A 14,468-nucleotide genomic window follows, 5' to 3' on the forward strand; every position below is an offset into this window, starting at 1 on the left:
GAGCGCAGGGAGGAGATTGTACCATAGAGGGAAAGGATGACGGGATGGACTTCAGGCGTCTTCTGAGTGCCATGGACACCCTGCGTTTCACCCCGGAGGAGCAAACAAGCATTTACAGACTCTTGTCCTCTGTCCTTCATCTGGGGAACGTCTACTTCCAGCCACACCAGGTTGCTCCGCCCCCCCACACACGCACACACTCCCAAATAGGCTTTTAAATGCCTTTCATTTCACGGCTGAATGATAATGACGATGCCGATGCCTTCCCGGCGCTAACGAATGCGCGTGCGTCCCGGCAGGCTGAAGGTCAGGAGGTCGCGGCGGTGGTGAGCGCGCAGGAGATCAGGGTGGTCGCCGAGCTACTGCAGGTCTCACCCGACGGCCTGCAGAAGTCCGTCACCTTCAAACTGACGGTGAGCAGGACACCGGGCCGCGGACATGAGTCGTTGCGCCATGAGGCTCGGAGAGTTGTGGTCAGATAACGGACGTGTGTTCCGTCCCTCAGGATACGGCGAGGGAGAAGATCCTCACTCCGCTCACGGTGGAGAGTGCCGTGGATGCCAGGTGAGCGCTTCTGAATAGATGATGTCACCTGAAATAAAAGTTTATCTCACTTATTTGAGGCGTTTTGATGTCCTTATTTAAAAAGAAAAAAAAAGCGTACCAGGAGACCAGTGAGAGGGAATGAAGCGCCTTTGATATTCTCTTCCAATCTTTGGTAGAGGCGTGCGAGGACAAAGGACGTCGGGTGCTGGGGGGGTGGGGGGGGGTAGATTTTTCAGATGTCCTCTGTTTCCATAGGAACCAGGTTTTCTGTTTCCATAGAAACCTTATTGTGTGTTTCTCATAGAGATGCCGTCGCCAAGATCCTCTACTCGCTGCTGTTCAGTTGGCTGACGGAGCGCATCAACGGACGGGTCTACCCTCGAAACGAAGCCCTCTCTGTCTCCATACTGGACATCTATGGATTTGAGGTCAAGCCGAGGAGACTGGTCTCGGTCCATAAAGTGACGGCGCTGTTGGCGCCTGAGGTGAACCGTGTTAACTTGACTCCCCCTGCTCCCCCCCCGTTGTCTCCTCTCTCTACCTTCCAGGAGCTACAGGTGAACAGCTTTGAGCAGCTCTGCATCAACTACGCCAATGAAACTTTGCAGTTCTTCTTTAACAGGGTCATCTTTCAGGAAGAGCAGGTCAGGGAAATCACAAGTTAATAATACCATGGATATCTCTGTATTCTTGAGGATGAATTTGCCTGTATGCTTTTTAGAAGACGTCTAGTTTAAAACCAGTCTAAATGTGGTTGAAAAGTATGAAAGAAAAGAATGAGCTCGGTATAATCATAACGAAGGTCTTATCTATAACTATAACTACAGGCATTCACATGCAGTCTACAGTCCGCCTTCAGCAGTAATAGGATTATTTAAACTGTGTGTGTAGGGGAAGAGAGACACTGGAACATCCAGGAGTGTTCAACTTCACATACTTTGTAGATAATTGTTTCACCGTGTCCCTATACTGTTACTTTACTGATTACGACTCTTTTAAAATTCATTACGACAAGTTTGAAAAGTCTCAATCCCATTTATCACTGTTTAAACCACAATGTTAAGATCTTTTTGCCTCACGAAACACCAAATGAACGATCACTACCTGAAACCTTAAATCAGAGAGAACTCAACCTGCAAAAAAATCTATTGGAGGAACAGCCATGTTTCTAAAGTGACTCATTTCAGAACAGCTCCCATAAACCCACAAAGGCATCAGACCTCACAAACTGCAGTGGACGCAGCAATGCTTCCGCTGAAGCGAAAAAGGGACGACACCCAGCAGCCTGACGACGTCCTGTGCTGTGTGTGTGTAGGAGGAGTACATGCGGGAGCAGATCAAGTGGCAGCAGCAGCCCTTCAGCCACAACCAGGCCTGTCTCGACCTCATTGCGGCAAAGCCTCATGGGATACTGCGCATACTGGACGACCAGTGCGGTTTCCCTCAGGTACCTCCGCGCTTGACGAACTAATCTCTTCTTTTCCAAAGTTATTGGGAATCATTTCTACTAAAAATTGAGTTAGGTCAGATTACAAGAAACTTAAAAAAAACGAAAAGAGAGAACTTGTCTGAAACAGAGCTGACAATAACATCATCTAAATATTTCAAAGCTTTGAAAAGAAATTGAGTTAAAAAAAAAATATCTCACTTATAGGATTTCTCACAAATCACCAGTCTATTGTAGCCAGTTGGGATCAATAACAAAATGCTATCATGACTCCCGGGATAAACATATTAAACAATGTCTCCGATTGCTCAGAGTGAAATATGAAGACGCTGTTCCGCGTGTAACGTCCTGTCGACGTTTAGTTTCCAAGGCTCGCCAAACATTAACCGTCTTCAATCATCGCTAGGCAACAGACCACACCTTCCTCCAGAAGTGCCACTATCACCACGGAAACAACCCGCTGTACGCCAGGCCAAAGATGCCTCAGCCAGAGTTCACCCTGAAGCACTTTGCTGGGAAAGTCACGTACCAGGTTCACTTCTTCCTTTATTTCTGTCTTTCTTTATCTTCATCTCAGTTGTACTAATCTATTTCTATTTAACTATAAAAGAGACATCGACACTGTACGAATTAAATGGATTAGTAGGGTTTTTGGTGGAGTGCTTACCCATAGTCGGTGTAATATCTACTGTAGATGGCGGTTCGGCACAAGAAACTGACAGGGGAAGAAATATCTTCATTGAACTGATATTAAATATTAATATTAGTTCAATGTACGCTGTCTCTACAATGTTTTTCTAGCTTCAACCCTTGGGTGGGGCTGGACACAGCAGAAGTTATTTACAGGGCTATTATGTGTTTGTTGGTCTGTTTTTTAATATCACACGTCCCTGCTTTGAATTTGGTTCTACGGTTTTCCTTTTGATTTGTTTTGCAGGTGCACAAATTTTTGCATAAGAACTTCGACATGGTCCGCCAGGATGTTTTAGACCTCTTCATCCAGAGCAAGAACCGAGTGAGATATTCAAACACGCTTTTTATTATGACCTACTCTCTCATGTTGACCCAACATTTACAGTATTTATCCCTAACTTTTTAAATATCCTGATTATTGCTCATCAGTTTGTGTTGCGATGGTGCAGCACGATACATTTGGTTTACTTTTCTGTCAAGAGATCACCAACAACCTATTTTTCAATTCATGTTTTGAGTTGTGACAAAAAATGTTGTTGAGTTTGTGCTGTGTGCTCATCTTCCATTTGGAACTCATTACTCACTTCTTCTTCTTCTTCTTCTGCATTGTGTGTGTATGTGTGTGAATACAGATGGTGTCCGGTCTCTTTTTAAAGCATTCAGAGTCTGCTTCTAGCGTGCGGCGCAGCAGCGTGGCTCGCCGCCATCAGGCCAACACGGTCAGCGCGAAGTTCCAGAGCAGCCTGCAGGAGCTGCTGGAGAAGATGGAAAGGTTTGAGTCAGACCCTTCACCTCAGTGGGCTGCTGTGTCGTCAGAATGTTATTTCACAGGGGTTTTTTTGTGTTACCAAGGCAGCGTATTTCAAAGACCAGCCTACATGCCTGGAAAACCTCCCAAGCCAGTTAAATAATAGGCTACTCTATAGCCAGAGGAGCCTTCAGGCCTAAGGGCTACCGGGTTTTGAGAGCCCCCACCTTTCCTGCCCAATATGCAATGGTAACGTTAATTCAGCGCCCCAAGACGGCAAAAAAATACTAGACGCAGTGCCCTCTTACAAAGTGAGCAGACTACGAAACTTGTCATTAGATAAGATGTCATTCAGTAGATGCTTTTATTCTGATCTCCTTCCCCAGCAAAGGGGTCGGGGAGAGTGAGAGTGACTCATAGTGTGTTCAGGCCTTGGCTGAGTAGGCAGCGAGTACTGAAAGGGGGGCTGTGCCTCGGTGCAGCAAGAGAATAAAGTGATTACAGATCAGTTCTGGCATCTTATAAGCCTCAGTGTGTGTCTGCGTTTGCCGGAGCCGTCTATCTTGGGAAGAGGAATTTGATTTGCCCGATTTGAGCTTGATCGCGTCTCTCATAGTGGCAAAGGCGAGGACCTCAGGGGATCTGTTTATATGTAGCTTTAACTGTAAAACCACGCCACGCTCCACCGATTTCTCGCTTATTTGGTTTTCCTCTCAGTTGGAAAGAGCTGGACTGACGTACAAAGCCTTTATAAATCATAAATTCATTTATCCATCTGTTCGTTCTCATCCATCTGTGACAGGTGTAACTCTTATTTTGTACGATGCATCAAGCCAAACCATCATAAGGTAGATTTGCAAGTTGGATGATGTGTGCAGGTTTGCAGTGTTTTGCATTTCGTGTTGATCTGTAACAGATGCTCAGATGTGTATTGATTGATCTGTATGTTTGTTTGCGTTTGCGTAGGAGCCAGGGGTGTTTGACCTGGAGCTGGTCAACACTCAGCTGCATTACTCTGGCATCATGGAGACCATCCTTATCAGGAAGGAGGGTTATCCAATCAGAATGCACTTTCACCGCTTCCTAAAAAGGTGGGTTCCTTACTGGCCTTCACAATGAAGAGAAATGTGCACTTGGATTGAACCATGCACTGTACCCTTAAAAAACAGTTCAGGCTATCTCGTCTTCTTGTTCCTCTTCTTTTCCTTCAAAATGTTGTATCTGCTCGTCCTTCCACTCATGACCTTTCAAGCTTGAAATATTGCTTTTTTTCTGGTGTTGGTGAAATTCACACACTAAATTCTTCTACTTGTAGTAGTAAAGCAATCACTCTCACACCACCTCTGAAACATCTGGTTTCAGTTTGAGAGTCCATCCCTCACAGTCAATTAGAATTTCACGGAAACTGCTAGATACAAAAACCTAAAGGGTAACGCCCTATTTTCCCATGTTTTGCGTCTAACTGACTAATGTGGACTGCATTATTTAAAATTGCTGATGTTCTGAGCGAGTATGCTACAGACTGCAGCCATTAGACGGTCTGCAATGTAATCATCATGTAACTCAAAACCCTAAAACAGACTCACACTCCGTTAATAGCTTTTACCTAAACTTTGCAGCTTTAGATTTCCCCCCCCCCCCGATTCTCTTTCGCATTTACTTTTGAATTCACATTTGGATTGTCCTATTTGTTGTGGACACAACGCACAGGTACAAAGCCCTGCTCTGCCTGAAAGACCCTCCGCCGGCAGAAGGAGAAAACTGTGTCATCATTCTCCACAAGCTCTGCCCGGTCAAGAGCGGCTCGTATCAGCTGGGAGTCAGTAAGGTGCGCTCTCTCTCTCTCTCTCTCTCCGTAACGTACACACGTGCAGGTGCGAGTTCAACTGAATCACGCAGAGAAGCACGCACTGCGACATTGAGGTTTCGTGTCCGTTTGTGTGTTAGATTTTCCTGAAGGAGGAGCTGTATCAGCTGCTGGAGGGGAAGCGCGACCGCTTGCTCAACTTCGCCGCCCTGACGCTGCAGAGATACACCCGAGCGGGCTTCGTCAGGAGGAATTTCGCCAAGATGCGGCGGCGGATGATCCTGTTTGAAAGCCGCTGCAGGGGCTACCTGGCCAGGTAATCTTCACCTTCCAATCAATGAGTCGGTTTTCCCGTCTTCAGCTTGACCGTTTGCGCTTCGGTGTCTGGTTTCTGAGAGCCGAGACAACCTGCTTCTTTTAGAGGGTTAGAGGTGTTCAGGCCAGGTGATCAGCTTCTCACACACAATTACAATACACGCTAGTTCAGACCGTTTGAGTCTTTGATGATGCTTCAGAGATCAAAGTGATATTTCACGCTTTGATGAACTATATGAGGGCCGTTAATACAAACTTCTCAACAAATTGGGCTGCCTGTGCTGGTTGAAGGGAAGTCGTCTTTATCTGGCCACGCGCTGATAATTCATGTTTTAATGCCAACGCTTTACCTGAATAGAAAAAGGTTTGCTGTGAGGAGGAAATACCTCACCAAGCTCCGCTCTGCCGTGCTGCTCATCGTCAACTGCCAGCGCTACATGAGGGTATGCACACTACAGCCGGGTCACTTGCAGTACCTTTCTTTTCTGTTTTTTAAATAAACAAAAGTGTGATGCCGTCCTTCTTTCTGTCAGACAGTGGTGGAGCCTGCAAGGAAGGCAGAAGAGGTGAGTGAGGTTGAAGGTAGAAGGAAGAAGACGCGCACCTTGAGCAGAGAGATGAAGGCGAAGCATCGGTGTGCCATGTGATGCTGAATGTGTGTGTGTTTGCAATGCGTGTAGGATCGCATCAACAGAGAGGTGGTGAATGTCACAACGCTGCCCATCCCTGCTGAGCTGGCAGTTCTGCTACAGGCGGCCTCAGGTGCACACAACTACACAAACACACACACACACACACACACACACGCAGAAGGGATAAATGTCCATGTAAGCACTGAAAATGTCATTTCACAGTCAAACCACACTTGCATACATGTATATGTAGGGTTCAATAATATTTAACCTTGCCTTGTGCGTGTGTGTGTGCAGGTGGGGAAGAGCTACACTCTGACTGCTTAGCGGTGGTCCAGGCTCCAAAGGTACAGGTTGACCACCAGCTGACCCTGCCCCTGGATATCAACAACTACCTCATGACACACTACATCCGGGCCATATTTAGGGTAAACACACACACACACAGAACATCTACCGTTACAGTGTTGCTGCAGAGCTCCATCTATGTAACTATGGTTACAGTCAGCGTGTGTAATCGATTGTAAGCACTTTTTTGTGTGTGTGTGCGTTGTAGGAGCCGATGTTTGGGATGCTGACAGCCCCGCTGGAGAGTTCACTGATTCGAATGGATGAGGAGCTAAAGCAAGGAGCTCTGAACGTCTTCGTTCTGGTACGTGTTGCGTTCACGTGTTGCTGGGAAACTTCAACCGCAGAGGACTTCTGAGTCAGCTGTTCGTCAGCGTTACGTCAAGAAATCAAACACAGACCAATAAAACTGTCCTGCAGCTTAAACCCAGCATTCTTTTGATAGATACTAAGATTCATGGGTGACCCAAACTTGAATGGCGCTCAGGAGAATCTGTTTGGGAACTACATCGTCCAGAGAGGACTGGCCAATCCCAGCCTCCGAGATGAGATCCTGGCTCAGGTAGCAAATCAGGTGAGGCCAATCTTGTTCTCCTCCTCGATGAGGTGCAAATAAAAGCCCCAAAATAATACATCTTTCCCACATTATCTCGCTTACGGTCTCCTCTCCTCCGTCAGGTGTGGAGGAATCCTAACATTCTGAATTCCGAGCGCGGTTGGCTCCTCCTCTCCTCCTGTCTCTCTGCCTTCCTGCCCTCTCAAAGGCTGGCCAAGTACCTGCTGAAGTAGGCCCACGCCGTCAAACCGTCAAATAATGGCTTCTCAATAGCGGCACGGCCTATGTAGTACCTGCTTCTCCGCTTGCTGTGCCTTCTCTCAGTTTGTTCTCGCTTTGCGCTCGTCCCCGTTGTTGTTGTTGTTGTTGTTGCTCTAGGTTTGTGTCCGACTACGGGCCCGAGGGCTACGACTGCGTGTGTCAGCACCGCCTGCTCCAAGCTCTGCGGCGGCTGAGCGTCGGGCCGGAGTACGTCCGGACGTACCCGCCCTGCCTGCTGGAGTGGACGGCCAATCGCAAGAGAGCTCACACCGTTCTGCACACACACTGTTTCGATGGTGAGGGTGGATTCAGATCTGGTTACAACATTTTGGATGGATGCGACAAATGGAGCCCCAGTAAATTAAAAAAAAAGAGGTGTAAATGTGTTGATGATTCAGGAGCTCAACGCTGGTGCTTTCTCCTCTCATGCAACAACAACATTTTTTTTATTGCATTTGTTTGAAGACTGCATCTAGTTGACCCAACCTCACCTTTCCGGGGTTATTCTTTATTTATTTTTTTCTCATGTGCTCGGCCAGTGTGCGCGTTACCCGGCATGAAAGAGTTGTCTGTCTCTCATTTCCTCCTCTCATCCAGCTAATCTGTCCTCTGGCCTTTTGGCAGGCCGACTGAGGATTAGACAACACCTGATAGCCTCTCTGCTTCTCTGGCTTTGTTTGTGTCTGTTTGTTGATGCTGGTGTGTGAATCTCCGTTGGGAGAAATGGGGGGAGTGCTACCGACTTTGTCTGAGGGGAAACAGAAGAAGAACCATTACCGCACTGAAGGGGAAGTTCACCTTAATGTAGATGCAGTCATCATGGCCCCCTAGCTGGAGATCTTTTTACTGCTTTGTTTCTCTGTTTCTCCAAACTGGGGCAGAGCCGAGCAATGATGTAATGCTCTTACTACGGATAGGTACCTCATCCGACCCCACGTCAGAACATCCAAACTATCCTTCTATCCTATATCCTATAAGATGAGAAAAATGAAATCCACATCACTTCAAAGTGGTTTTGTTCAGTCACCGCTGTGTATTTAAGCCTATTTGTCTCCAGGTGTGTCCTTCCTGTGTCCTCTGCACTCCTGGACAACAGGAGAAGAAATGGCCAAAGACATCTTACAACACAGGTATCGTCTTATTGTAAAACACCTGATGTATAGATTCCATGACGTGGAACAGGGGACACTAAGTGATATGTTGAAATGGAGTTCCGACGTCTTTTTGTTTGTGCGTGTTATTGTATTTTGTGCGTGCGCGCGTGTGTGTGTGTGTGTGTGTGTCCGTGTGTGTGTGTGTCCGTGTGTGTGTGTGTGTCCGTGTGTGTGTGTGTGTGTGTCCGTGCAGGGGCGTGGCGGACGGGCGTCGAGGCTGGTCCGTGCTGCTGAAGGAGCCGGCTCAGTTGGTGGAGCTGGAGGGCTCAGACTACGTTCTGGACTTGATGTCGGACCTGGAGCTTCCCGCTGACTTCCCCAAGCGCAGCAGCTACTTCATCATCTCTGCACAGGAACCGGCCAGAGTCCGGCCCAATGCCAGCATGTGAGACGCACCTCGCATGTGCACTGCAGAACTTGGGTTTCGTTCTTTTCTGTGATTTCAGATTCTCAAACCTGACTACCGAACTGTACATAAAGTACTTTAAACTTGCCACAAGTCAAATGTTACTTATTCAAACCAATAATATACATATACAATGGATTTAATTTATTTTTTGGGGGGGATTTTGATTTTGATGCTAATATGTATTAGTTTTTCTTCCCCTGCTGCTTAGTTTATGTAGAGATTATTTCCTGTTTAATAGAAGCCTGCTGGGCGGTGGCTTTGACACGAAGGGGGATTTCACATCTCCAGCCTTACCTGGCTTCGATGGACATGGTACACAGTATAAGATATGCATATAAGAGCACTAACACACATTGATCTTGATCACGGTGGATGTTCAACTGCTCTCCCCTCGTCCTCACAGACTCAGAGCCTCAGAGAGGAATGGATCGTTATCTCGACAGCCTGTTTGACCCCGTGCTGTCCGAGGCAGCTGGAGTAAGTGGCATGACTCAAAGTGTCACACTTACTCTGTCAACCATTTACAGATTTACTGGTTACTGTGGGGCTCATGTCTTTACAGCAGGAAGTGACCTTATGTCATGTTAAGTATTCTTGTTTAAATGCACAAAGCCATTTAAACATTGCCTGGTTTCATATTTTGATTGAACTTACATGGGTAGCGAGAAACATAAATTCAAACACAATGTACAATGTACATTTACACACAGTACATGACACAACGGTAACGACGCAGCAGTTTCTACTGAGAGGGAAACCAGGAGAAAATGAGAAAATGCTCTCATCTATTTACTTTACACACTGCCGACGATAATGCTGTAAAATTCTTCCTGTTCACAATATTTTTGTAGCAGTACGCCTCAAACTCTGGTTGCATATGACAACACAAACAGTAAACACCTTGTTGTTTCCATTCAGCAGATTTGGACGACAATAAAACCTGTACGTCCCCCCCCCCCCCCCCCCTTTATGATTCACTAAGCACCACAAATGGTTCATCCCTGTCATTCAAACTACGGTTGTAGTAGAGTAGTTGAATCCGTAGTGAGTCCTGGTGCCGCTGCAGTGAATGCCGATGGATCTTTCAGCCTTCAGCCCGGGGACGTGGCGAATGTGGGCCGCCGCTATCGGATGTGGCCCGACAGGAATCAGCATGTATCAGATGTGTTCTACAGGCCGCTCCCGCCCGGGCCACCGATTACGTTACACAGTTACCGTAACTGTCACAGCGGGCTGGGTCGCCACGGCGGTTTCCCACCCGGGCAACGAGGGGGGATCTGCTTACGGGGAACTGACACTCTGGCTAATGAAGGGCTAACTATTTAATGAGACATGGCCCACGAACACACACACACACACACACACACTCTGCTGGAAGTATGGGTCAGCAGCTGATTTCTGATGGAGGAGGCAGACATCCACACTAACGGAGCAGAGGCAGGGTTAAAATGCGATAATCTCTCTTAGTGTCGATCACTTCCCATCAATGGGAAGCCAGAGTCACTGTTAAAAAATAAGAAAGCAATTCTAAATGCGCCTCTTGATTTGTACGACGAGGATTTATTTTCAATTCCATATAATTAGGCTTCTACCTTATTACTTGATGAACCAAACCAGGGACAACGAGGAAGTTCTCGGGTGGAAAATCATGCGAGATTAAGTGTGAATTGAGAACACACAAACAAATCAGGCTAATAAACGTTACTACCAGATATTTAGTCAATGCTGATCTATCGAGTAAACCATTAAGTGCAAGTAGATCGACAGCCCTGAATAGAATATTGACTCTTATCTAACACAATATGAATCAATGCTCCTGCATCAGCAAATATCCTCATGTATCGGTTCCGTTTTGGTGATGATTTATTGTCTTCAATAGTGTGCTGAGGTGTGAAGTCCATTGGTCTGTCCTCACAGGAAGGGGAATCCGCTGCAGGACTGTCCAGCAGGATGAAGGGTGTCGGAGGAGTCGGAGGCGGGTGGCAACAGCAAGGCCAGTCGACCCGCCCCCCGCCCCCACCCGGGGGTCAGTCAGCTTTCTTTGATGCGTAGTATGAATTTCTTTGTTGTACCTCGACCCAGTGTAAATATTCTGGCCTCTCCAAAAAAAGAAGAAGCAGGCAGTAGGTGAAGTGCACTGTGGAGTAAATATGGGGTCATTTAGACGGATTCCCACGCTGGGAGAACCTCACTATCTCAATAAATCGCCATCAAATGAGCGCGGGTAATAAAGCAAACAGAGTGTGAATCTGAAATTAACTGTGTTTTTGTGCCCGCAGCTGTGCGAGTGCTTCCCGTGGGAGGCGTGATGCTGCCTCCCGTCGCCGCCGTGGCACCTGTAACACCTGTAACACCTGGTCCGTCTCGAGTGTGGAGAGAAATCATGGAGAGAGAGAAAAAAAAAAAACACCTCATCAAAGCAAAATGTCATCCCTCCTGCCTGTTTACCGTGTTTCTGCCTCTCTGCGTCTCCTCTCCAGATGCCCGGCAGGCTGTTTTGGCGCAGCAGCAGCAGCAGGCCATCGTGAACCAGCAGGCCGCCATCATGGTAACCCCCTCCGTCTGGATCCACGGCTGTTTTCTCCCCGCCGCCGCTCCTCTCTTTCTAACGCGGCGCCGTCTCGCTTCTCAGGCCCAGCAGACGACCGCGCAGGCCGACGGCCCGGCGACGAGCCCCCCCCCCGCCTCCCCGATCACCAGCCCGCCCGCCAGCCCCCTGCCCCACCACCCTCCCAGCCCCTACGCCCCCGCCAGGCCCTACGCCGTCGCACCCCAGAGTCCGTACGCCAACGTCCCACCCAGCCCCTACGCCAACTTCACTCCCAGCCCCTACGCTGCGGCGGACGTCCCGGCCTGGGACCCCTACCCCCTACAAACGCCGTCGCAGCCCCAGGGTCGCCCCCCCGCCGCCGCCGCGTACGGCGCCGAACGGGTGAGTAGCTCTCAGACATGTGAGGTAGCGGCCCAAAGTGACGTTTCACGTTACATAATCAGCACTTTTAAAGATGTTTGTATGTTGTTGTTGTTGTTGTTGTAAACTCAAACAAGAACCAGGAAAGCTTCCTCACAACCACAAGCAGTTTGCTTTTATGAAAAGACTGAGTGGTTTTGTTTGCAATTAGATGAAAAAACTTGTGGAGTCACGACGAGCAAAAGCTGGATGAAAGGGGAAAGTAAGGATATTAATCCCCCCTTTTAATCCGTGAGATGACAAGAGCTTTTTTGCAAGAGACACCTGAGGAAAGAAAAGGTGTTTCACATGTGATCCATCAACTACATTTTTTGATATACAAAAATCTAATGCAGGTTAAACATTTCTAATATTTCTATAACAAAATACATGTTCTGCAATCAGATCTTCTCAGATAACCTTTTTTTAACGTCTGCCAAGCCTTGATCCCAACTCCTGTGTCCTCTCCGTGCGGCTGATTCAGGTTCAGTCCGGTAAGGACAGCGTCCCTCGGAGGAAGGCTCCGGGCGTCCCTATGAACAAGGACACACCAGTCAGAAAGTTTGGTAAGAGAGGGAAAGTCCCTCCAGCCCTTTTACTAAAACGCATCTCCCATCAGCTGCTGCAGTGTTCATTCGTTTTGTGTGTGTGTGTGTGTGTGTGTGTGTGTGTGTTTGCTTCAGCTCCAGTGGTGACGGCTCCCCCGCCCCCTGCTGGAGAGGTGGTGAAGTACTCGGCACGGACTTCAGATATCCTCGTCCCCAGCCAAGATATACAAGGCATCTGAATTTAAAAGCTTTATACAGCAAAAATGAATCATTGAGGATCAAGTAGTTCATTTTTTCCCTCTTTTCTAACAAACAGCTTGTTTGGTATTTGGATTTGAAACAACAACAGAAAATGTAAAGAGTGACCCACTAATTTCTCACGTGGCTTGTTTTTTTCCTTTTCAAGACATCATCAAACGGTACAACACTCCTCCTCCACCGGGAGACCTGCTGCCACACGAGAAGAGGTTAGGCCTCAAGAACACACACACACATATTTAAGCTCGCTAATACAGAACAGCAGTCACACACTGTAAAGCCGAGGCCACAACAAGCCACATGCAGACACCGACTTACATACAAACACTGAAACAAGCGATTAAATGGGGCGCCACATTTGTTCTTGAAAAACCCTGCAAACTGTGACGACACCCCTTGTGGATGTATTCAGGAGACCAGAGGGGAAGTTCAAGAAGAAGCAAACCGCTCGCGATGAGGCTTTACAGATCCTCAAACCGCAGATGAACAACCCTCCCGCTCCACAGGTACACACACACACACACACACACACTGACACACACACAGAACACATTCAGACCGATAAACGCTTGAGATGAGTCATGCCGGGGAACGTTTTGGTGTTCGTTCAGCCCAAACGCCCTGCTGCCCCCCCACCATCTGCGTCTGCGGCGAAGGAGGCGGGATTCAAACCCACCATGAAAGCAAAAGCCTCCCATCGTCCTCTCCCCGGCCCCCCTCCAGGTACAGATACACTGGCTAGCAACTGTGAAACAAGGGCATCAAATAAGAGCGAAACCCGTGACATGTTTGTTTCAGTTTCTCGAGAGCTTCCCGTGGAGACGGCAACCATCCAGACGCAGCTCCATCGGAGAACCAACGAGGAGCACTACACCTACACCAATGTCCCCTGGAGGCTGTACCTCAGGAAGGAGGTGAGCTCTCCCTCGAAACGTCAGCATCCACTTTCAGAATGTTTGCTTTCTATTCTGTTGTGAGAATTCTTCGTGCTTTTGCAGGTTTTTTACCCCAAAGACGGCTTCAACAATCCTCTGGTGCTGGACCTCATTTTCAAACAGGTACTTCGAGAGATCCTTGAATTAATGCAGCAGGTTACCGTGTTAACGAGTTTTAATCAGCATTTCATCAAATGCTTTTTGTTAATTTGTTCAATCTTTTGCTTGCGGCATCGCCTCCCTGCAGATCGTGAACGACACTCTGTCGGAGGCGTGTGTTCGCATCACCAGGGACGAAAGACAGAGGATGAAGGCTCTTTTCGGTAGTCCGTCCCCCCCCCCCGTCCCCCCCCACTCCTAGATTGTCTCATCAGACCGCGGGATCTGATCCAAACCCTGTGTGTTTGACACTGAATAGTTTGTGTGTCTGCTTGTGTGAATGTCAGCTGCACACGGCGTGGAGCAGAACATGGATCCGGTGGAGGAGCACGTGAAGAAAACCATCGTGTCGGCAGCCAGGGAATCCTGGGAAATATACTTCTCCCGCCTGTTCCCTGCATCGGTGTGCGCCACAAATCCTGAGAGGATAATGATAATTACTGTACTGCGTATTTTCATTGTGACTGAACATCTGTGTTTGTGTGTGTGTGTGTGTGTGTGTGTGTGTGTGTGTGTGTGTGCAGGGTAGCGTAGGAACAGGTGTGCAGGTGTTATCAGTGTCCCACGGGGGTATAAAGCTGTTGAAGACCGTAAAGAGCAGCGCTGCAGCTCCAGACTACTTCAGAGTCCTACGACCCTACACGTGCGTGATGGGTTTTTTCCGTCTTTGTAAATTAGTAGTTCTCACAGTAGTTGTCACAA

At 48.0% G+C, this 14,468-nt stretch overlaps 1 protein-coding gene across 1 annotated transcript in view; it reads left to right on the forward strand.

The window, feature by feature from the left end:
• Positions 1-14,468, forward strand: part of myo15ab (myosin XVAb) — a 38,715-nt gene that overhangs the window by 15,786 nt on the left and 8,461 nt on the right. Inside the window, exons 18-56 of the mRNA XM_062564656.1 lie at positions 9-170; positions 300-413; positions 506-564; positions 851-974; positions 1,095-1,190; positions 1,862-1,993; positions 2,400-2,525; positions 2,931-3,008; positions 3,319-3,458; positions 4,237-4,282; positions 4,401-4,525; positions 5,145-5,262; positions 5,382-5,557; positions 5,915-5,999; positions 6,090-6,122; positions 6,237-6,318; positions 6,486-6,616; positions 6,745-6,840; positions 6,982-7,110; positions 7,215-7,321; positions 7,471-7,649; positions 8,411-8,483; positions 8,701-8,892; positions 9,155-9,228; positions 9,320-9,393; positions 10,834-10,942; positions 11,196-11,273; positions 11,397-11,464; positions 11,549-11,848; positions 12,351-12,432; positions 12,550-12,645; positions 12,821-12,881; positions 13,085-13,178; positions 13,284-13,395; positions 13,471-13,586; positions 13,671-13,730; positions 13,855-13,930; positions 14,054-14,169; positions 14,291-14,409. Of these exons, the coding sequence (XP_062420640.1) occupies positions 9-170; positions 300-413; positions 506-564; positions 851-974; positions 1,095-1,190; positions 1,862-1,993; positions 2,400-2,525; positions 2,931-3,008; positions 3,319-3,458; positions 4,237-4,282; positions 4,401-4,525; positions 5,145-5,262; positions 5,382-5,557; positions 5,915-5,999; positions 6,090-6,122; positions 6,237-6,318; positions 6,486-6,616; positions 6,745-6,840; positions 6,982-7,110; positions 7,215-7,321; positions 7,471-7,649; positions 8,411-8,483; positions 8,701-8,892; positions 9,155-9,228; positions 9,320-9,393; positions 10,834-10,942; positions 11,196-11,273; positions 11,397-11,464; positions 11,549-11,848; positions 12,351-12,432; positions 12,550-12,645; positions 12,821-12,881; positions 13,085-13,178; positions 13,284-13,395; positions 13,471-13,586; positions 13,671-13,730; positions 13,855-13,930; positions 14,054-14,169; positions 14,291-14,409 (4,238 nt within the window). The remainder of the gene's footprint in view (positions 1-8; positions 171-299; positions 414-505; positions 565-850; positions 975-1,094; positions 1,191-1,861; positions 1,994-2,399; positions 2,526-2,930; positions 3,009-3,318; positions 3,459-4,236; positions 4,283-4,400; positions 4,526-5,144; positions 5,263-5,381; positions 5,558-5,914; positions 6,000-6,089; positions 6,123-6,236; positions 6,319-6,485; positions 6,617-6,744; positions 6,841-6,981; positions 7,111-7,214; positions 7,322-7,470; positions 7,650-8,410; positions 8,484-8,700; positions 8,893-9,154; positions 9,229-9,319; positions 9,394-10,833; positions 10,943-11,195; positions 11,274-11,396; positions 11,465-11,548; positions 11,849-12,350; positions 12,433-12,549; positions 12,646-12,820; positions 12,882-13,084; positions 13,179-13,283; positions 13,396-13,470; positions 13,587-13,670; positions 13,731-13,854; positions 13,931-14,053; positions 14,170-14,290; positions 14,410-14,468) is intronic.

Source organism: Pungitius pungitius, chromosome 9 (assembly GCF_949316345.1).
Source record: "Pungitius pungitius chromosome 9, fPunPun2.1, whole genome shotgun sequence".
Taxonomy (NCBI): Eukaryota; Metazoa; Chordata; class Actinopteri; order Perciformes; family Gasterosteidae; genus Pungitius; species Pungitius pungitius.